We start from the raw sequence: 24,355 nt of genomic DNA, 5'->3' as shown, positions 1-24,355 counted from the left end.
GATTATCTGATCTGCAATTCCAATGATTTTTACTGTACTTGGGGACTGTATATTTTTGTTTATGCATAAATTTTATTTTTGCATCTATTTTTCCTTCCTTGAAATTGACAAAATATCTTTATCACATATCTCAGCACATTTTTAATATTTTAAACTGAATAATGAGAGTTCTTGACATTTATTTTCTATTGTGGCTACTGACTAATAAATAGAAAATACTGCCATTACGCACTAAATCTGGAGACTGAAAGCAGTAATTGTATGTGGCTTGATACCAAGTTTTTCATGTGTCTTCATTAAAACTAGCTAAATTGAATTTACACAAAATGAGCAAGAAGGATTCTATTTTTATTCTCCTTTCTCAGCAGTTTGAAGATGAGTGGCTGGGAGTGTTCTGGCCTATGCAGGAAGATAGAGGTAGCCTCAGGCTCCAGGCCACACCTGCTGAAGAGTCCAGGGTCCCACACCACAGGGTGGGCAGCTTGGGAGAGAACAGAAGAGCTGTGGAGAGGGCTGGGAAGCTCCTGCCCACACCAGCACCATCAGCCTTCACTTCCCAGAAGCACTGAGCAGTAATCAAAGACAGTAGAGCTGCAGTGCTGTGTATTCCAACTCAAATGCCCTTTGCAGCTGAGGGTGCCCCGTTTCCTACCGCCCAAGGGTAAGCACAGTGAAGTTCTTGTCTAGCACTTTTTCTCTTTCTCACACATTATCTTTTTTATTATATGATCGTGTATAATATGTTTCACCATCTTGTTTCCAGACTACTACGAAAAGTGTTCTCTATGCTTTGAACTCTTCATGTGTGATCATAATTTTTAGACATTACATTATCAGTTAGTTTATTGTTTTCTTTTTTATTTTATCAAAACATAAGACAGTCACAACAAGAGACTAACAATAGTTGAAACAGTACATATTTTTATCTTCAAAGTAGTTACTCAGAGTACAAGACATAGACCAAAAATATTCTTACAAAGAAGAAACAAGCAGGAAAAAAATGAAGTTTTTCTTATTACATTTATTGTCCTCCACCATGTTTTATACCACACACTATGGCTTTGTATGGCCTCTCAGTTTGTTTGTTTGTTTGTTTTTTCAGTTGTTAAAGTAAAGCAAATTGATTCTTTCCAACAGATTTTTTTTTCCTAGAAATTTCAATATGTATAGGAAATTTACATGTTCAATATTTGGTATAAAGTTATGTTTTATATGAATCCCACTCTCTTAATAACTTTTATTGTATTTGCTTTGAGTCTGAACTACTTATGGAAAAAAGGAAGGATTTATATCACGGAAATCATCTATAAAGCTATTTACCTGAGGATGGAGAAAGGATAGCTGGGGGGCTGATGTACAGACAGAAAGGAGAAATCCATGAAAAGTTATCAGGAACAATAGAAAAACTTGGAAGATTTGAAAAGAGTTGTCTCTGAAGGAAGGGTGATTTATTTTATTTTTCTTCTTTAAAATGTTTAATCCACAGATGCAGCTTGTATGGATTCACGGTGTACATAGTAATGCTTCACATACTGTACAATGATTATCATAATATAATTAATGAACACGTGTCACCATCCATGCTACACTTTAAATTCCCAGGATTTACTTACCTTTATGTAAAATTAAGCTTATTCACACAGTTTAGAATACTGCTGAATTCTACAAGAGATTTAGAGCAGAGCTAATAACACTACTCCTCAAACTCTTCAATGAAATTTAGAGGGTAGCAATACTCGCAAACTTATTCCCGGAAGCATGTACTACCCTGAAGCCAAAGCCAGAGAAGGATCCAACCAAAAAAAGAGAATGACAGGCCAATCTTCCTAATAACCATGCTTGGAAAAAATTCTCAAGAAGATACTGGCAAACAGAATGCAGCAAATCATCTAGAAGATTCTGTATCATGGGCAAATAAGATTCATCTCAGGGATGCAGGGATCATTCAACTATGCTAATATATAAATGTAATACATGACATTAACAGAGTCAAAGATAAAAATCATATGATCATCTTACTAGATGCAGAAAAAGCATTACACATAGCTCAACACCCATACATGATGAAAACTTTATAGAAAACTGGAATTGATGGTCTTTATTTCAATCTGATAAAAGCCATCTTTGACAAACCAACAGGCAACATGATAATAAAGGTTCAAAAACTGAAAGCTTTCACTCTAAAATCAGGAACAAGAGAAGGATATCTACTGTCACCACTCCTATTCATTATAGTTCTGGAAATATGAGCCACAGAAATTAGTCAAGAGAAAGAAACAAAAAGATTAAGGATAGGAAAGGAAGAAGTTAAATTATCACTTTGTGTAGATGACATGATACTCTACATAGGAGACCCCAAACAATTCACAAAAAGACTTCTAGATTTAAAATATAAATTTAGTAGCATAGCTGGATACAAAGTCAACATTCAAAACTCAATAGCATTCCTATACACAAATAACAAACTCATTGAGAAAGAAATTAGGGAAACCACATACCTCACAATAGCATCCCAAAAAATGAAATACTTTGGAGTCAATCTAATGAAAGAATCAAAAGATCTTTATGCTGTAAACTACAGTACTCTGACCAAGGAGATTGAAGAAGATACTAGAAAATGAAATGATATCTCTTGCTGTTGGATAGGAAGAACCAATACAGTGAAAATGGCCATATTTCCAAAATTGTTATTCAGATTTAATGCAATCTCAATCAAGATATCATTAACTTATCTCACAGAACTAGAGAAAAAGTTTCTAAAATTCACTTGAAACCAGAAGAGTCCTAAAATAATAAAAACAATTCTGATCAACAAAGGCTAGGCAGGGGGTGGGGGGGCATCTCAATCAATGACTTTAAATTACACTACAGATCTACAGTGATTAAAACAGCATGATACTGGCAAAAAGGCAAACCCAAGGATGGGTGATTGATTCAAGCATCTTCTATTTCAGGCTGGAAATGTTAGTTCTCAAAAAGAACTAATAATGAAATGTAAGCTACCTAATTCTAAGTATTTGTCATCAAAAACAGTAGTATCTTAATCTGGATGTTGGCTAATGTATTAAAGGGAAAGATTATCTTAAAATTAGTACCACACAATTTTGTTCTTGTGAATGAAGCGTTCACTGGTCAATAGACAGGAATGATGTGATGGAAGAAAAGCAGTCCCTGGACTGTGCAGGTGAGTACCTCAGGAGGGGAGAGGTTTACTGATGCTCTTGGCTCTCACTGTTTCAGTTTGGAGATGAGAATGGCAGGATCTTCTTTGCAGAACTCTAGGAGTTTAGAATTATGTGAAGCCTTTGGTGAGTCACAGGAATAAGTTCACTGCTTGACAAAGAGTTTCTGGTATTATTATTGCCACGTTTATGCAATTTCCCAAAATCTTATCCATGATGCTCTGCTGAAAGTTAACACAGTGTTTTGTATCGCATATAGTCTTTGATTTGTTCCATGTGATGTCTTCACAAATCTAGAACAAGTGTGATAAAATATTGCTTCCACTAAATAATATATAGTTTGATGAAGACAAATGATTGATATTCTATTTAATAAATTATCATTATCTTTCCTACTAAAAGGTGAGCACCTACATAATTTCTTCAGAGACCTAGATCTCTAGGGGTGAGAATTTATGCACACTTTATGTTCCTTATCCTTAACTCATTTTCCTTTCAATATTTGCTAGAACACACACTCAGCAGAATCATATTAAATTAAGTATTAAAACCTTGTCACAAAGGAATGGGGGCTAAGCAATAGCAGACACTCTTGAGTGAAACCCTGAATGTCTACATCTGTTTCTCCACAGCCCTTGGAAATATCTTTTAAATGCAGTCTTATAACCTAGGAGAATTCAGTGCCAAATTATCCTCAGCTTTAACGTCTGATCAGGTTCACAGCTTTCTATAAAACGTAAGACTAGATCTGCCCCATATCATTTTCAAAATAAGAGAACTGTCGACCCTTAAATCAAAATTCTCAAAAAGTAGAAATTGTGTCTAACAAAAATGAGATTCATATTTTCAGTCCGACATTAACCTATGACCGGTTTCTATTTCACAGTGAAATAAATACAGATTGAGTGAAGAATTTCAAAAGCGAATGCCAAACTCTGTACACCCAGCGGGTTACAGATGTAGGAACTCAGTGGCAGGGAGCCACTCTACTTCCTTCAAGATCCAAAAACGTTTGGAAGGAAACCCCAAAGAGAACATGTGTGTCAGACATCGTTCCTTTTGGGGTTTCCTGCCTTGTATTTGCCAAACTTCCTAGACCTCCTTGCTTGTTAATAAAGTTCAACAAAAAGACCTTATGAAATGCTGATTTCATAGAGTGAAACTTGCATTAAAGGAGTTTTTATGTAGTGGAAGTTTCCTGCCATCTGTATTTCTCTACTTCACAAAATCAAGGACGTGTGATTTGGAAAGTTACAAGCACAAGGTGACATTTGAGTGCTCGCTGTCTACAGATGAAGCCCAAACACTGACCCAGAACTGGAGACCATATTTTAGACATCGCAACCGAGAAGACGCCTGGCTGTGAGGACACTGCTACACTCTCAGCACTTCTGCGGCTCCTGTAGGTGAGCAGTGGTGAAACTGCACAGAGTGCATAGTTTAACTCCATCGAAACACAGACAGGGAAAATGGAAGAAAAACTGAATTCAAATTTCTTTTACCTTTACAACAGTAGTCATGAAAAGGAAAAAAATATTTTTTTTAACTTTCTCTCGCAGTGGGATTAAGAGTAGACATCACAAATTTAACTGAAATAATGAGTAAAACTAACCATTCTAGTGCAATAAATATCTTCCAATCTTCAGAACTATCATTATTTTATCCTCTTTCAATTGAAAGTCAGTTAATTTATCTCAGAACAATGAATATTTACACATTGTGTTAATCAGCTTTCCCACTGCTGAGGTCACACACACAACATCTACAACTTAAGAGGACAGGAGATTTCTTTGTCACATGGTTTCAGAGGATTTGGTTCATGGTCCTTTGGCTCCACAGGAGAAACATCATGGTGCTCAGATAATTGCCTGTAGGAAGCAGAGCAGGGAGATGGCACCAGAAAGGAAGGAGCTGGGGACCAGATGCAGATCCCAGGTCATGCCTCTACGATCCACCCAGATTTATTCACAAACATGTTTTGCCAATCCCCTGGCCTGCTCTAAAGCCACTGAAGTTGACAATTTACTTTAACAATAATATCCTACCTTTTGTCATCTTGACACCCATGTTTCTCTTTAAACCACACTTAATCTTCAAAGAAATACAACAGCAAATGCATAATTTCACCGCCCATAATACTGTCCTGCATACAACCAATACACAATATTCCCTACCCTCAGAGTCTAGTAGTCCCAGAATTGCTAAAAAGCCCAAGTCAATGTATTGTTTCTCAAGGCAACTCTTAGCCATGAACTCCTGAAAATTCAAAAAGAAAGTTATATAATTCTAATATACACTATTATAAGGTAACCATTCTTATTTTCAAAAGATAAAGGAGGCACAGAAGAGTGTAAGGTCAAAGCATGACTGAAACCTGGGCAAGCATTAAGTCCTACAGCTCCACATCCAGGATCCAGGAGGGCACATGGTGTTAAGCCGTGAGCTCCAGAGGGCTTGGGTGGCCCTATCCCAAGCCTCTTCCCGCTTGTAACCCACATGGCCTCTCTCATGGGCTGCCTCTACTCATTAATGAAGCTCTCTTTAGCAAATGTCCCATGTTCCTGTTACTCCCAACTCCTGGGGCAACACCTTCAGCTTCCTTTCTACAGTTTCATACACCAACCTCTCACAGATAAGCCGCCTCTTGCACGCCTTCCTCTGACATCTTAGTGGAAGTCTCCCTCAATCCACAACTCTTATTTTACAGGCCTGCTCAACCAGTATCACGTGAACTATGCCAAATCTGCAGCCAGTTTGAACAGAAACCAGCCCTGTTGGACTACGATGGCAGCAGTCTCTGAGTTTCTGGGCAGGGAAGAGGAGTGAAGGGAATCCCGGGGTAATTCCTTAGAAGGCACTTTTCAAGCAAGGATCCCAGAGGTCCTTGTCTCAGATGAAAATCTTACACCTTTATACCCTCTAGCCAGATAACTTGCTGATTTCTGAATCTGATTGTTGCTCTCACAGTATCTTTCTTTCTGTTCCTGTACAAAATACTAGTGTCTTTTAATGACACTAAATTCTTCAGCAGTCACATTTCTTTTGACCTAGCTTTACTTACGGTTCCTTTTGAGCCCTAATTTTTTTTTTCTGCTCTGTTTTTTGAGCACTGATTATCACTATAAATCTGCTAAACACAGACAATAGTATCTACGCCACAACTTGAATATTGGGACGCTTTGAAATTTCCTCTGACAGATCAACCAATTCGATACCTTTATACTTAGTTTCCTGGAAAGTCTCAGGACACAGGAGAAACATAGATTTTTTTTTTTGCCAGTGTGTAACATGCTTCTGGTTCATTTCAGAATTTTAAACCTCCTGAGTCTACCCTTTAATGTTCACATTTCTATCAGCGTTCTAGCTTCTTAGCTGGGCCCAGAGTTGCCCAATGCGCTCTACCTCAGTGCATTCTAGAACTCCTTCATCTCACTTCTCCAAACGTTTCCCCATTTGTCCAGCAAATCTATTCCAAAGGCCTCTGACCACAGGGTAGGGTATAGTTATAGCAACAGGCCTATTCCCGATCCTCATTTTACTCTATTAATAAGCTTTCATATTGGGCAAAACCAAATATCTGGTACCCATGATTTGAAAGAAGAAAGATTTGTTTGGCTTATGGTTTCATAGGATTCAGTTCATGATTCAGTGACTCCAAGGTAGCAATATTATGGCAGAGACATGTGGCACCACAAAGCAGCTTAGTGCATGGCAGCAGGAATGTGAAGCAGAGCAGTCAGACCACAGTAAAAAGGACCACAGACCAGATATAGTACCCAATGTCATGCCTTCATGATTTACTCAGACCGGGGTATAAGCATTCTTTGTGCATCCCCTAGGTAGCACTCAATCAAGTTGACAGTCCCCCTTACCAGTCTCAGCCACAGGTATTTATTGGTGTTATAATATTGAAGCTGTTTACCTGGATAAACATATAATAGGCATCTAAATATTTATGTGTCCTGTAAAACAAAATAAAATAAAATAAAATAGAAATGTGCCCCTTAAGGCCTCAATATAGTCATACGCTATAGATTCAATTAAGGGCTATTTCACTCTACTTAACACTATTTGGTAAGAGATTCTGCATACATGTAGAAAATTTGCACAAATGCAGAAAAATAATCACTATAAGAGAATTAGGATTGGCAGATAGAGATACAGATTTTACAAGAGAAGACACAGATTCTGTATTCATAAAAAGAGAATAAGTATCTATCCTCAAACCAAATTGGAAAAAAAAACGGAGCAAAGTTTTTGATAGCCTAGTCAAAGCCCTGTCAGGGAGCCAGTCCCCAGACCTTTTTACAGTGCATGTTGAGATGGGGTTCACTAAGTCGCCAAGGTACTCAAGGCTGCGATCGATTTTGAGGTCCTTCTATTTCATCCTCCCAGAGTAGGGGTGTGCATGCGTATGATGCCATGCCTGACTCATAAAGCAAATTTTACCATCATCTAGCTTTAATTTTGTTTTTGATAAGATATGGTAGATTCGACATCAAGATTAATGTTAGATTGACATATCTGCACACACATGCATACTATATGTGTGTTTTTTTTTCAGGACTAACACTCAGTGACATCACTCACAATATTGATTATATACCTAATCAGCAATCCTCTTTTTCTAACCAGGAGTGCCATCTATCCACATTTCACATGACCCTCAAATCCTGCTCTTCCACAAAGTTCACTACTGCCTAATTCCACATGCACTGAATTGAAACAAATGGACAGATTTGTGCTTTTAATTGCAAAAGAGAATTGCAGAAAAAACAGAGTGGAAAAACTAGCTTTCCAAAGAGCACAGCAAAGAATAATGACAGTGCCGCCTGCGGAAGCCCCGAGCCAGAAGCACTCGTGACTTCCGCTTTCACGCCACGCTGTCTGCTACCTAGAAAGGTCAGCACCACAGTGCAATCAGAGCACCTGACACAGACCTCCTTCCTAGAACAGGAAGCAAACGTCAGTTCCTATTTACAGCTCTGCTCCCTGCGTCATGGCCCACAATTACTGGGTATATTTTTGCTTGTTTGTTTGTCTGTGTTTGTAGTACTGGGAAAATGTCACACATGGCAAGAAAGTACTCTGCCACTGAGCTATACTCCCAATCCTACAGTTTTAAAAAATTCTTTTCAGAAAGTTTTTATTAGGTTACTTGAAATTCATAGAAATTACTATATATAGAATTTTCTTATATAAAACCTGATTTTTTTAATATTTTGGGAGTAATATTCACAAATCAATATTTTTTCTATGAGAAAATACCATAAAAATTGCCATAAAAATGGTGAGATCTAACAGACAAAATTAAAAGCACCCGAGCAGTCATTTAGGTCTGAATTCTGCTCATTCAGAAAAACAAAGGTTTTCTAATTAGAAGTCAGCAAACTCCTGTTCACTTGAATACAATTTTCTGCTGGCTGAGTGGTGATAATTAGGCTGTACAACACTGGAAACTTATGCCAATGTTCAGAAATGTCCAAGATAGTCACATTAAAATAGTCCCATGCAATTCTCCATAAAGTATCACAGAAGATACATTCTTAAGCATATAACAGTTATCTTAATGTTTGAGATAATATAATACGTGAACAAAACAGGAAGATCTGCTTAACGGCACTTTGTGTACCTATGTTCTGTGTGTAATTACAGTCAAACAAATTATTTCCAGAGGCTACATTTGGCTCACTTTGGAGGTAATACACATCTCCTGCCTCAATTAATAACCGTAAAAAGAACACTAGGAACTGGGCTTCTAAATGTTGTTTTTGTTTACAAGGCTAAAGGAGGCTTGACAACCACTTTCAAATCCAAATTTCTTTTAAAATAATAGCTTCCAAATGTATGATTCTGCTTTATCTCCTTAATGACCATGTATCGCATGCGAGTGACCTATAATATCATGGGTCCATGCAGTCTAGCCACTCGGTTGATGAGGGGCAATATAAAGAAAGAAAGCTAAAAGCAAAACGTGAGAGATGCAAGAAGAAAGAGCCAGGAGCAGTTACAGCATGAAGTGAACAAGCATAAAGAAAGCCAGAGGACTTGGAGGAGCTCAGCGCTAATGAAAAAAACAAGAACACAGAGCAGTGGGTGGGAAGGATGTAGACGCCAGCTGGAATACAAGAAAGCAAGGACTAGAGCAGCCAACAGAAACCCAAGGACAGAAAGTATTGAAGATTGAAGGGAACAGGAAATTTATTGGAAACCAAGCTGTTTTTCCTTTTGTATCCAATGCAACTCTATTCCGGGCTGAACTCTAGTCTCGGCCTCAAAGAAGACAGAAGGGAAGTTGAAACTCATAGGTATATTTTTTGCATGGTCAGGAGCCAGGAGCTCTGGAAAGGCCTGAGGAAAGGAAGCAGATAGGATAGCAGAGGCTCTGACAGCGGATACAGGGGGATAGAGAGATTGTGGTATCATCCAGCACAGTGTTCACAATATTCTGGAAAGTTAAATCAGATAATCGGATTCCAACTGAGACCTACTGAATCCGAACTTCCAGGACATGTAGCAAAGGTCTCAAGTGAGTTGCATGGATAGGAAAGGAAGCACTGGGATAGTAGGGAACATAGCAGGCTATAGAACTACCAGAGCACAAATCCTCACTCAGCTTGTCAACAGCTGTTGACTATGAGCATGTTTATCAGTTTGTGTCCCAAATTCACTAATTATTTAAATGGATTCCTGTAAAGATTGAATGAATTATTTCATGAAAAGCAAGTAGGTAATGCCTGGTACATACAGAGTGTTCAGTAGCCATACAGTGTAGTAAGTCCTTGAAATAGAAAACTCTTCCTGGGGCTGGGGATTTAGCTCAGCGGCACAAGCATCTGCCTTGCAAGCGTGGAGTTGTGAGTTCAATCCCCGGTATCGATTAAAAAAACAAAACAAAACAAAAAAAAAAACCTCTTCCCAAGTAATATGGTTTAATTGATTAAAAATGAAAGATGAGGAAGAGGAAAAAAAGTTCTACACAGTTTATGAAACACCAAGGAAAACAATTCCCAGTGGCACTGAAATCAAGCCACAAGCTACCTGGTTTCCATCCCTGGCCTCAGCATGCATGATCCAGAAATTTCCTTTAGGAGATCAAAATGTGGCAGGCCTTTATCTAAAGCTTATCTTTTTATGAATTCATGTATGTCAATGCAAATAAAAGGTGGCTCGACGTTCTAGCAATTTCACACTAGAGAACAGAAGATTCTATTGAAATGCAGTATATCTAGTACCTGGCTGCTGCTGAGCCAAACTCATGGTGACCATAAAACTGCTGAGACTCATTTGTTTGGTAATCACCTTATTTCATAATTCTGTTCTCTTAAGTCATTTCTGAAATATAATTTCCAACAGAACTAATCTTTTCATAGATCTCTGCATTCTCTATTTTCCCTTTATGCTCAGATTTAATTAGTTTTTTTAAAAAATACTAATTAAACCTAGCTCCCTTATTAACACTCCATTTCTTTACTGAACATTACTAGTATCTCCTGAAACTTAACCAGACTCCCATGACACATGTGGAAGACACCTCAGTTGTAACCTTTACATAAACCACTGCTTAATTCCCCATTCTCTGCTTATAGGCTGGAGGTAAGAACGGTATCTTTAATTTCTGTCACTTCGTAAAGGTTCATACTTGTTCCTATAATGCCCTCTGATGCTCCAGGAGCCACCTGCTCTGTCTGTGGTGTCCTTTATCCCAGCTTGATGACTCCTATCTTACCCAACTCAAGGTCATTGGAATACAGCTCACAATGGCTCCATTAATTTTCAATGCCAGCATCACTGCATAGTGTATTTCATGCCGTTGGACCTTCCAGTGAAAATTTTTCAAGTAAAATTCATTAGTCTGTTATTGTTTCAGCCATTTAGTCAATGGACTATGAAACAGGCTTATTATTACGTATGATTGCTCACCTTTTACATCCTGGACCACAAACATCTACCCTTTCCATTTTCTAACTTTATTGGGTCTACGATCAAATCTTGGCCCTCAGGGCTTTGGAATGCCCTACAGTTGCCTTGGCTATCAGAAGAAGAAGCCAGCAACGAAGAAGCCTTACAAACTGTATGAAGAATTGCCATGAAATAGTAAAACTGGGGTTCTGAAGATGAGTAAGTCCGCTCTTTCAAGTACATCTTTTGCTCCAAACAACGGTACTGACTTTTAAAATACTTTAAAAAGCCATCAATATTGGCTGCTTTCTTGATCTTGGCCATTCTTTCTGGAGTGAGATGGAATCTCAGCATTAATTTTCATTTCTCTAATGAACAATGACGCTGAACATCTTTTCATATATTTATTTGTCGTTGGTTTTTCTTCATCTGGTAAGTGCGTATTTATCTCAGATGCCCATTTTTGGATTGGGTCTTTGAATTTGGGAGGCCCAATTTTTTTTTTTTAATTTTTTATACATTCTAGGTAGAAGTCCTTTGTCTGAGGGACAGTTGGCTAAGATTTTTTCCCAATTTGTGGGTTTTCTTTTCCCTCGCTGAAGATTTCTTTTGAATGCAAAAGCTTTTAATAAGATGAGATCTCAGTTGTTGATTCTGGGAAATATTTCCCATACAGTTGGATTTTGGTTCATGTCAACTCTATACCTACCCCTATGTCTTTAAGATTTCTACCTACTTTGTCTTCTAGCAGATTTAGTGTTTCTCTTTTAATATTTAGATATTTGATCTATTTTTATTTTACTGTTGGTGAGAGTGTAGATTGGTGCAACCACTATGGAAATCAGTGTGGATGTTCCTCAAAAAGCTAAGTCCTACTTGACCCAACTATCCCACTTCTGGGCATTTCCCCAGAAGAATTAAAACATACCACAGTGATACATGTACACGCATGTTTACAGCAGCACAATTTGTAATAGCTAAATTTTGGAAACAACGCAAATGCCCACGAACTGAGGAATGGATAAAAAGATGTGGTATTTTTATATAACTGAATACCAGCTATAAAGAAGGATTACATCAAAGCTGTTATAGGTAAATGGACATAACTTGAGACCATACTCACATAAGAGAAATAAATCAAACTCGGATGCATAAAATACCATATTGTCTCCTACTACAAGAAACTGAAAGACTAAGTAAGATCCAAAATTGGCAATACATATTGTGAAAGGGTAAGAAACTGCTCAAAGGGGAAAAAATAACTGAGACTGAGGAAAGGAGAAAAGAAGAAAAGGAAACAGAAAAAAATATGAATGTGTGTGTGTGTGTGTGTGTGTGTGTGTGTGTGTGTGTGAGATAGTTAAGATGACTATACTACTATTTCTAATGATTCTTGGAAGACAGCAGTGTACTGATACCATTACATCAATTTTGTATGTTTATATCTGGTAATCTAAGCAGCTCTTGAAGATATCAATATGAAACTAACAACCATTGTTAAATTCCTATCATCTTGTTTTGAAAGCCTATATTGTTATAGTTTTGCGATTTTTGTTTCTTTTGCTTTTTGCTTTTATGTGTTTACTTTTTTTATATTAAAAACATAAACTAAAAGATAAAAAATGCAAAAGAGTAAGTGAAGGTGAGAGAAATGGCAGAAGACAATAAACATATCAATATTCAGACAAACATAATTAGATATAAATTTGCAAAAGTATGATGAGTAATCAGATGAATTCAGATGACTTGCTTCCAAGCAATGCATTTAAAGCAAAATAACAGATAATTCCCATAGCAAAGAGAGTAAAAATGCAGAATAAATATATTTATTTATTTTTGGGTAGGCCTTCTCTCTCTCTCTCTCTCTCTCTCTCTCTCTATATATATATATATATATATATATATATACATGTTAATATAATCAAGAGTATCAACAAGCCTACAAGGTGTTTTGAATAAACTCATAAAAAAAAAACCAAAACCAGACAAAAAGTGAGAGAGAAGAGATAGAGAGGGACAGAGAGACAGAACAGCTTAAGAGAGCAGAGAAAGAGAGAATGAACCAGGAATGAAAATAGTCAAAGCAAAAAGCAAAAGACAAGATTTAAAACCCGGATCAATGAATACTGCATGATGGGTAGCAGGAAGTTCTGCCTACCACTGTACAGCACAGTAACTATAAGTAACAATAATGTGTGCACATATAAAAAGTTAGAAGAAAGAATTTTTAAATATCCCAATTAATATTTGAGGAGATTTAACTGTATTTAACATTATACAATGTATCAAGCATCAAATGGAACAAATATTTGCATTCAGATCCCACTAAGGAGAGACACTGGTAAAAGCCTAGATTCAGTTAAGACTTCTGAAAGGTTACAAGATAAAATAAGGATAAAGAGGAAAGGATAACCCTTTTCCAACAGTCAAGTCAACCACACACACCTATATAAGCATCTGATAGGCTCAAGGTAAGTAATCTCTACACTGAAAATCCGCTAAGACAAAACAAATTCTTTCTTGCAAAGAATACTATCATGCATTCTGAGGCCCAAATTGTATCACAGTTCATGCTAGATGTCTAACATGCAATCTAAAGCTAGTAGGAATGCCAGGAGAATGATGCATGAGCCAACTAAAGATGTGTATATTAAAGTTATCAGACACGGAATTTAAAGTAACTCTGATAAATAGTTAAAAATTCGTAAGACAGAGACGACATAGAGTAAATCTAGCTGTAAAATAGCGCAAAGAAATTCTTTACCTCAAAATCATAATAATAACAATTAGATTATTATACACTAGACAAAGCTGGAAGTCACTGGTGACAGGCAATACAAGTGAGAACAAAATATTCAGACAACATGGAAAGCAAATCTGGGACAAAAAGTACAGAAGGGAATGTAAGAAACCCAGTAAGCATTGAGTCATACATCTAAGAACTGCTGCAAACATTAGTTAGGGAAATACATCAAAAAACTATACGTAGACAAACCAAGGTGTATGATTGGAAATCAGAATTAACAAGAAAATGAAAGACACAATCTTGTCAGATTAAAACCAAAGCAAATAGTTGATTTTAGCTTTTTAGCTTTCTATTATATCTAAATCTGTACTTTGTATCCATCTTCTTTTGTTTTATTAGTGTATATATGCAATACATAATAATTACATTTACCTCAAGAAACTTATTTTACTTGTATTTTAATTATACTGCTTTATGTATTTTAATTAAGTACTTTAATACTTTTAATTAAGTATTTTAATTAACATACTCAGTGTTGATTTATAATTATGAACTTCATGCACGCATGTTTGTAAACACACATATGTAATATCACATAAAGTAAAACTGAAAGAATTCATCTCTGCAAAATTTCAATATAAAATATATAAAGGAGATACTTCTAGTTGAAAGAAAATAATCTCAGTGTAAGAATAGAGATGAAGAAATGAATGAAGATCAGAGGAAAGGGAAAAAATGTATAAAAATAAACAGATACTGACTGAACAAATATACTTTGTAAATATACCACATAGAGAATAAGTATATATCACATCAAAAATCAAATATCAGAACACTGTAAACAAGTTAAAGTGTTATATTTTCATTTTCAGCAGATCATACTCATACTAATTTATATCATAGTTTAATTAATCAAAATTGTGCATTGATCCTGTAGTTAGCAACTAAGAGAATAACTAATTAACAAGTGAATGTAAGGCAAAAGGAATAACAAAAGTACATTAGTTCAGAAGAAGCCAGAAAAGAAACGAAAAGGGGGAATAAAAACAATGAAAACTAAACAAACAGAAAACAGACAGTGAGATGGTAGTTTGGTTTTTTCCTTAAGACTGATTTCCACTCATCCTAGGAATTTGATGTGTATTAATTGCTACATGATTGCAAATTAAAATTGAATAGTTGCATTCCTATTTCATTAAACTGTAATATATTTAGATTATGTTCTGAAGACTCTATAGTACTAGATAATTTTATTTGGAAAATAAATTTTACTGAGAGCAAAAATAACATGAAGGAGCCAGCTCTAATGTAAAATAACTCAAAATCAGACTTCACATAAAACTGTATTTGTAGAAATCTTTAGAAATTTTATTTTTTAAGCAAAGTATTAAAATATGAAGAAACTTAACTTCTGAAAATCAAAGACTTTCTTAATCAGGAATCTTGTTTAATCAAAACTAATTAAACTAGTTTTATCATACCCGTTTGAGCAGAGACAAATACAGAAAATAAGCACGGCCCTAAGAAATACTTTAACCACAGAATAAACAATTTTAATGTATTTGTCTAGCAGGCTAAGCATGGTAGTGCCTGCCTGTAGACACAATAAATAATCTTGGAAGATGAGGCAGGAGGAGAATTTCAAGTTCAAGCCCAACCTAGACAAGTTAGCAAAACATAGTCTTAAAAAAATTACAGAGATCTGGGGGATATAGCTCAGTATGAAGTTCACTGGTTCAATTCAGAGATAGAGACAGACAGAATATTAGCAAACATGCAGTGACCCAAATACTACTGTCTCAAAGACATTATTCTCTGTACCAACCATTTCTGTAATAGGTACTAAATCATTATATTTCAAATGTATACACACACAGACACACATACAATATTTGATTTCACCTCAATAATTTATCAAGGACATAATTAGTATCTTGAATGTATGAACCAAAATATTAAGGTCTAGCAAGCTACTGCAAACATAAAACTGCAGAATAAACTTGTCCTGCAAAAAAGATCATGATTCTTAACTTTTGTTGCACAGCTTAGTATTCTTTGAAAGTATAACACTTTCTATATATTCGAATTACTCCACACATATGACTGCCTCTATCGCCTTAGCAAGGAGCCTGGGTTAAGTTTTTTGCTATCTTTTCACAGCTCCAGAACCCATTTCCTTCTGTCTCTCCATCGAAACCCAACAGGGTCCATACCATCATTCTCATTGATTTTGCACTGGTGTAACAAATACCTATCAAAGTTGGGATTTTCAAACATTAGACTCTGAACAAATGCTAAAAGTTTTCAAAGTATGTGATGTGTATGTCCTAGAAAGGAATATGATCGCACATATGTTTGCTTAGCAAGTACACACCACCCCTACCATCTATACAGGCATTTTTTTTTTTAGGTATTAGGAGCCCAGTGATGGGTTGCTTCCTTGTTCTTATTGTGCTCAATGTCCTGCATGGAATTAAACATCAAATAATCACAAAATACATACATAATCCATAGGAAATAAAACAAATAAGACACTGTGATAAAAGTATGACAAAGGCTTCTAGCCCAATTAAGGCTCCAGAGAACCCATTATGTTTTTTTTTTTTTTTTTCTATTCATAAAAGCAATGAGTGTTCACAGATGGCTATGAAAGAAGGGGAGAGCATGATTCTGTTTGAAATACAGGGACGTATGGGAAGATGGTAGAGTGGTAAGCAGCAGAGAAAGAGTTTATCTGAGATGTGCTGTCCAGACTCTGGACTATTACAACATGAGGAAAAGAAGAAGGAGGGAACGGGGTCTCCTGGACTCAGGAAGAATCTGAAGTGAGAGTTACAATCCTTGGGGAGAGTGAGGAGAGAAACTTCACCAAAGAAGGAGATAGCTAGCTGCACCTTCTCCCTCAGTCAGGACTCTGTGGGAGGAGTGGTTCAAACCTGTGGATACACAGTGACTTCTGGCAACCCCAGAGGCCTCTTCAGAGAGATGCAGCAGTGCAATGGGAAAGTGCATGTTATGAGCTGCACTGGCTGGTGAATGTACCGGATTTTGCTTCCACTGGGAGATTGTGATTCACTGGGAGCCATCCTGGAGGGAACTGACAGATCTTTGGAACTCAGAACAACTGATGGCTGCATCCAGTGGCTCCCAGCTGAGTTCCAGCCAGCAGAAGGTATGCTGACTGCTACAATCTGTACAGCTCTGGTTCCAACCTCACAACCACAAACCCAACTGAACTTCAAGTAGCACCCACTACCCCACCATAAAGCTACTGCTTGTTTGCTGGGATAAATCAACACAGACCTGGACTCTGTTTCCACACATTGTCTACCAGTGAGAGAAGACACATCTTGCAATGAACATTTTGCTTTCCTCTCTCTCTTTTTCATTTGTTTGTTTTGTTTTCTTAGGACTGCTGTTGTCATTTTGTTTTTCTCTTCATTGTTCGATCTTGTTTTGATGATTGTGAACACTGCTTCTAGCTTTTCTGTGGTTATTTTGTTCTTCCTTTTTTCCCTCTTTTTCTTTCCTGTCTTCTGCACCAGTTTCCTAAATTTATATCATCCAACTTTATCCTTTAGCCTTGCTTCTCACCTCTTCCTCTTATTTCTCTATTTTTTTTTTTTTTTTTGCATAACTCTTTAAATTTTTCCCCAGTGGCAAAATTGATATACTGAGGGCTTATCTTCTGCATACAATTTTCTGGTTTGTTTAAGATTTTGTTATATATCCACATATCTAGTTCATACAGTTAAAGGTGGCAAATTAAAGATTACCTCAGTTTGTTATTTTCTAGGCTGTATTTGATGTTATTGTTGATTGCAGTACTTCAGCCAAAGTGACATAATTGTTCTAACAGACCTGTCTCCCTGGTATACCAAGACTGAGATACCTAAGGCTCATAGAAAATACTGTGGACCAGTACTAAAGAAGTAAGAGCTAGTCAAACAGGCAGCAATTTTGCAACCCCCAAGAGGTAGAATTTTGCAACAGACTTAAAACCCAAACATCAGCTATTCCTGGAAGACACTCGTAAGAAATAGTCATTTCCTAAGGGTTCTAAATACTAGCAATACAGCTACTTACCACAGGCAATTTATAAGCATCAACCCAGGAATTAAACTAAAAAGAAAAAAAAAAATAGAAAATGAGAATACAAACAGGCAACCCTGGACATCCAGTTCACCAAAGGTAAAATCCAGGAGGCATTGAGGTATAAAAGTCAGAAATCCACCCACCTGGCTTCCTTGAAATAGTAACATCAAAAGCAAATGCACAAGGTTCTAGGAAAACTCAAATCAGAAATAATTTCACAGATAACTACAGAGATCATGCCCACAGTGAAAAACATGTTTAGTGGTCCTACTGCAGATATAGATTAAAAAAAAAAAAAATAGAGGAGCTTAGGAAAATGATGGAAACCAGGAAAACCCAACATAGGGCAGAAACAAAATCCATAAAACAGATTGAAGCAGATATCAGGACATTAAAAATCCCACTGAAACTATTTGCAGGAGAATAAATCAATGTGAGAACAAAATCTCAGACAAAGAAGACAGGTTTGTGGTTAGTGATCATGAAAAGGAAGATTTCTTAAAAATAGCAAGGAACTAAGAGAAATCACTACAACAGGTGCTAGATTATGCAAAGAAGAATAACATAAGACTGACTGGAGTCAATGCAAACCACAAATAACATTAAAAAAAAAACCTGTCCACAGATGTCAAGGCAGAAAGCTTCCCTGGCAAGAAAAAAGAATTTGACATACAGATAACTGAGGCATGTAGAACTCCAATTACCTATGATTAAACAAAAAACTACAGCAAGGTATATAATAGTCAAGATCCAGAAATTCAACACAAAACAGAATAATAAAAGCTGTCAGACAAAAGAAATAAATCATCTATAAAGGAAAGCCCATCAAAATCACGGCTGACTTCTCAACACAAACCCTCAAGTCAAGGAGAGCTCAGAGTGAAATATTCTAAACCCTAGAAGAAAACAAACTCCAACCCAGATTGATGTACCCACAAAACTGTCTTTCAAAATAGATGGAGAAATAATATACTTCCACAACAAAGAATAACTGAGGAAAATCATGAACACCAAACCGACACTCCAAAATGTTATGAAGAATATTCTAGAAAGAGACAATGAGGTCAGCACCATAAATCACAAAAGAATGAATATAACAGGCAAGAAAAACAATTAAATAGGGGAAGGTGGACACCAGTAACAGGAAAATAACATGACAAGGATCAACCAATGCACATCAGTTTGAACTATCCATGTTAATGATCTCAATTCACCCAGCAAAAGAAACAGTCTGACAGAATGGATTAAGAGGCAAGATCCAACAATATGCTGCCTACAAAAAAACATATGTAATTAAAAAGAAATTCACAGACTGAAAGTCAAAAGATGAAAAACAATACTCTGTGACAGGGAGCCAGAAAAAAGCAGAGGTAGCTATTCTATTTGAAGACAAGGTGGTTTTCAAGCTAAGACTGATTGAGAGACAAAGATTACTGCATCCTTTCAAAGGGAAGGATCCAGGAGACAGACATAACAATCATAAAGATATATGCGACAAAAACCAGAGCACCCAATTGTATAAAACAAATATCAATGGCTATGAAAAATCAAATAAATACTATTACAATTGTATCTCAATACCCCACTGTCACAAATAGATCTACTAGACAAAAATTCAACAAAGAAACATTAGAACTGAACCAAACTTTTGAAAAAAAAAAATGGATTTCACTGATCTCTACAAAGGGTTCTACCCACAATATCAGAGCATGCATTCTTCTCAGCTGCACACAGGCCATTCTTCAAAATACATCACATATTAACTCATAGAACATGCTTAAGCAAATGCAAAGGTATTCAAACTATCCCATGCATATTCTAGAACATTTGTGAACTATTTGCATAGACACTGTAGCACTCCAGGTATCCCTAGGAGGTAATGCGATTTTAAAACTGGCAGTAGCAGGAAAGTTGAACGAGTCTGGGAAAATTTCAAGTAGTAGAATGAAGGACACTGTGGCACTTTGAGTGTGAAAAAAAAACAAAGTAAAAGGAGCTTTGGGCTTCCATTCTCTGTCATGAGAAATTCTGGAGAAAGCCTAGGATGAAAAGGAGGTCAATATGGATGCAATTTTGGAAACTTTTAGTTTGAGTATCACTTGAGTATAAGCCTGCTATACTCAAGTGAAGGGCCGAGTGATTAGCTGAGCACTAGAACTTCTGCTGAGAAAGGGAGGTGTTACAGAACTCTGGAGACTTATTCACAAAGCCTAAGTAACACTGTTTGGATAGAAGGCAGACCCGAGGGACCAGACAGACAGACAAAGGTCACCAGGCCGACCACGGGGAGATAGGAGCCAGAGACAAGGCACAGAGCATCAAAGGTACATTAGGACACACGCCTTGGATGACCAGCCCCAGAACCAAATGTCAGGTGTCAGTGCTGCTGTGAGTTCAAGGATGAGACATAAAAAAATTACAATTCAACAGAATGGCGAAGAACACACAGAAATGAAAATCAATTTTAAAAGGAAAAAAGAGTTGGACAAAAGAAAGGAGCTTTAAACTGTATCTGAAGGCTGAATAGGACTTTTCAAGGCTGAACACCTGAGGGAGAAAAAGGCAATATTTCTCTAGGACAAAACAAAACAAAGAACAAAAACTCTGCACTGGCTGATGGGGTCCCCAGTTTCATCCCTCTCCTTCCCGGATCAGGTAATCGGAAGTGGCTTTCATTCAGTTTGCACTCATAATTCAGCACAAGAACAGCTAAGCGCTCCTCCCAGCGCCCCTCCCTTTTGACATATTTTAACCTTCACATAGCAAGTATCATCATTATTTAAAAATCAGTGAAATTTTAAATTTTATGTTTTTTAAGGGACACTTACATTTTTTTTTTTTACATATTTTTCTTCATTTATCTACCCTTCTGGTTGAGAGTGCGTTAAATATATAAGGGCACTGAGTTTGCCATTGTTCATACCCGGGATTTCAAGAACAATGCAGAAATAAAATTTAGCCTGAAACAACGCCTATGCACAACTCCAGTTTTCTGGCCTGCGGACGCACAGGTACGCGCGGCACAAGGCAGCATCTCGCGGATGAACCAGCCGCGGGGGCCGCCTGCTGACCCTGCACCTGGGCAGCACCGCCCTTCCCGCGGGCCGCGAGGGCAGAGGCGGGAGGCTTCCCCGGAGGGAGCGCGGCGGGCGCACCCGGGCTGCGGGGCGCGCGTCCGGGGAGGGCGGGCGGTACCTGCGCGGAGGGAGCCGGGCCCGCGGGGCCGAGGCGCGGGTGCAGCAGCTGCTGGAGGCCGAGGCAGTGCGCGAGGGCGGACGGCGCGGGCCCCATGGCGAGGCCTGGGCGGCACCGGGCGGCCGGGAGCGCGCGCCTCGGGGACGGGGACGGGGATGGCGCCGGCAACAGCGCGGGACAGCGGCGGCCCCGCGCCGTGACCGGGTCCGCGCCCGCCCGGCGCCCCGCGCCGTCCTCTTACGTGCGCCGCGGAGCGCGTCAGAGCGCCCCCGACTGCGCACCGCCTCTAGGAAACTGAGGCAGGGCGCGCGCTGGCGCAGCGCGGAGTCCCGCGGGGCGGGGGCGGGGACGGAGGCAGAGAGCTGGGGGACCCGGGGAGACCCAGGGGGACCCGGGGGGACCCGGGCGTTGCACCAGGCGACAGGTGTGGAGGCGGGAGCGGAGCCGCGCACACGGAAGTGGGGACAAGTGCTGGGATGCTGGCACGGGGGTGGGGGTACCGGGGGAGGAGCCGGGACCCTGACACCCCAGCGCCCCTGCCCAGGGCAGCGGCTCGAGGACGGGGTGAGGACTGGGTGGGGCCGGTCTGTCCAGCCCAACACAAACCCAGAGTCGGTGAGCAGCAACACAACCACATCAAGATACCCAAAGACTGCCTCGCAAAACACATCAGCAGCACATGTAGAGGGAATTTGCTGCATACATGTAGTCCTCCTCACCATTTGTGCTAAGATTTCCACTAAAACTAGTAATAAAAGGTTAAGAGGAGGAAAAGTCAAAGAATGGAAGAAGAATCCCAAGAACTGTTAAGTGAAGCAGTATCAGAATGAGAAGAGGAACACAGTGAGCTTATACTCATCTTGACCGCTGAAACATGAAGCTGTGCCATTATGGGACACCTTTAAAACCCTCTAAAGACACCGACTCGCAGGCCGCATCCCTAGAGTTGCCTGTGTGTGTTGCCTGCAGAGCTCACCAGATGCACCGTTTTGCACCGTGCCCCCAGGTCGCATTACAGCCTGCCACCAGGTTTCTAGCTCTATTTTAAATTTCTAACAGGGAACATGATATCTGAAAAAAATTACAGAGACTCCCTTTGAACAGCACTAATTTAGCAAAAACTTTAATAACAATCAGTTATTCAAAGCTGCAACAAGTTTTGACAGCATTAAAACGAAGTCTAAAATTGAAGAATATGAGCTGAGCCACTCCTAGGAAGATAACTTCTAGTAATCAGTTTTACTGCTTAATAATGCCAGTCTTAGGAGTTCCCTTCTCCAATTAGTTGATAATAAAGATACACTTTTTTTACAGGAAGATCATGTAAATACACAAACGTGTGCGACACTTATTTGAATGCATTTCACATGAAAAATGTTTTATCTCCCAAATTTAAACTAAACTTTCTATAAATAGGAAAGCCATCAAAAAGGCCAAATATCTTAAAAATGTTTAATACGATGAATACAAGAAAGTGACAGGTGTGCTTTCTCTAGTAATTAAAGTGAATGTTAAATTATGAATCCTTACAATTACGAAATTTTAATAGCACGTGCTGTTGTACTTAATATTAGTGTAACACTTTATTAGAAAGGAGTTGAGGGAACAAATGGCATGGAGTGGAAAAGGTACTTTGCAGTTTTATTTTAATAATGAGTCTTGGAAAGATGGACCCTTGACCCTTTTAAAACTAGAAGGCTGTCAAATCAGGATAAAGCTAACTTTTGTGACATGTATAGTCTAGATCTGTCTCCTTATAGGTCAGGCTAAGAACTTGGGCTTCATCAGAACAGTAAAGAAATCACTTGTTAGGCTGGCCTTGCTCATTGCCTGCAGCAATGAGCAGCAGTCACTCAGCAGCTCTCTATCCAGAGGTGTAAAGAAAATGCTGTTACTGTTATCTCTCTAGGACACTGTCCACCATGACAATTCCAGAATGTCAGAAGTTTAAATGATTCAGCAGTGGGCCTGGATCCTTACTTGTAAACATCCTCAGCCTTTTCAAGAGGAGGGCCTAGAGATAAAGTGAGTGCTACATTCATTCAAGGGACATAACCTACTTATAATACAAGGGACGCAAAGGGATTTGCTCTTCCCCCTCCTTTTTTCTCTTGTTGTTTTGCTGTCTTTTGCCAGTTTGAAGTATGCCCTGGTGCCATGCCTCCCTGCCTTGGAGCCAGCTGATTATGGACTGGAAACCTCCACAAACTGAAAGCTAAATAAACTTTTCCTTCCTTCATTTTGGGCATCAGGTATTTTGACTCAGCAATGAGAGAAAAAATAACCAAGACACAACCCTTCCTTTGAAACTGGGATGGAAGCTTCCATGAACCTACAACAGTGATATGTCTCAAGCCTTGAAACCAATGTCATGTAAATGATGCCATGATTGCTACTCTGGGTCCCTGGAGCCATGGCTTCAGAGAGCTGTAAGAGCTTGGGTGACTAAACTTGGGAATTTTCCTCTCAAGGTGCCTCTAAGTGAGCAGAGAAATGTGGGAATCTTTTCCCAAAGAAAAAGTGTTTTAAATGAGTTTACCATTTTATGCACTTGAACTCAGCTCATGATAGGCAGGTACTGACCAGTCCCTGGGAAGCTCTGACATTGTGTTTCCTATTGTCTCAGTGCAGAGTATTTTTTTTTTTTTTTTTAAGTCATTACTGTTTTCAGCCACTGCACTCTGCTTGGCCCTAACTTCACAAATATGATTAAGTTGTGAAATTTTCACAGCTTTCAAATCTGTTTTTTTCCTAACGGGTGGGGGGAATGGCACTGGAAATTGAATCCAGGACTGAGAAGCTTCTCACTGAGCTGTGTCCCCAGTGCTTTTTTATTATTGACAGGGGACCTCATTAAGTCACTAAATTGCTTAGGATGGGCTCAAACTTCCAATCTTCCTGCCTCATCCTCCCAGAGCACTGACATTACAGGTCAATTCTGTGCTTTACTCCTGATTCTTATTGTAAATCTAGCTAAAGCAGCCACAGCCTGAATTTTTTTCGACCTGATTAATTAGTCTGCCATCCTGAAATTCTGCATATAGTTTAAGATGTGGGACAAAATATATGCAAATTCTTTGCCAAATTTAACATAAATGGTCCTTATCAAAGTTTAATGAAGCCCTCCTTCTATTCTGAAACCTGACAAACTTGGCCTTTACTATCTGTATTCCTATCAGCATTCTGGTCTTAGGAGTCTCTACCAGAATTGCCCATCAAGTTCATTTCATGGCAT

At 38.4% G+C, this 24,355-nt stretch overlaps 1 protein-coding gene across 7 annotated transcripts in view; it reads right to left on the bottom strand.

The window, feature by feature from the left end:
- The window catches only part of Hmgcll1 (3-hydroxy-3-methylglutaryl-CoA lyase like 1), a 126,488-nt gene extending 104,967 nt beyond the window's left edge, over positions 1 to 21,521 (bottom strand). The window contains exons 1-2 of one of the 7 annotated variants that reach the window (XM_063253814.1): positions 21,121 to 21,521; positions 17,917 to 17,952 (exon numbers count right to left, since the gene is read on the bottom strand). In XM_063253814.1, the coding sequence (XP_063109884.1) occupies positions 17,917 to 17,952; positions 21,121 to 21,216 (132 nt within the window). In that variant the 5' untranslated portion in view covers positions 21,217 to 21,521. The remainder of the gene's footprint in view (positions 1 to 17,916; positions 17,953 to 21,120) is intronic. The other 6 variants (XM_063253816.1, XM_063253815.1, XM_063253817.1 and 3 more) reach the window with 6 other exon arrangements.
- Between the last annotated feature and the right edge of the window lie 2,834 nt (positions 21,522 to 24,355).

The sequence above is a fragment of the Cavia porcellus genome, unplaced genomic scaffold (assembly GCF_034190915.1).
Source record: "Cavia porcellus strain 051 isolate PalLab524CR breed Dunkin Hartley unplaced genomic scaffold, mCavPor4.1 scaffold_7, whole genome shotgun sequence".
NCBI lineage: Eukaryota > Metazoa > Chordata > Mammalia > Rodentia > Caviidae > Cavia > Cavia porcellus.
The sequence above is the reverse complement of the archived record's forward strand: the minus strand, read 5'-3'. Positions and strand labels throughout refer to the sequence as shown.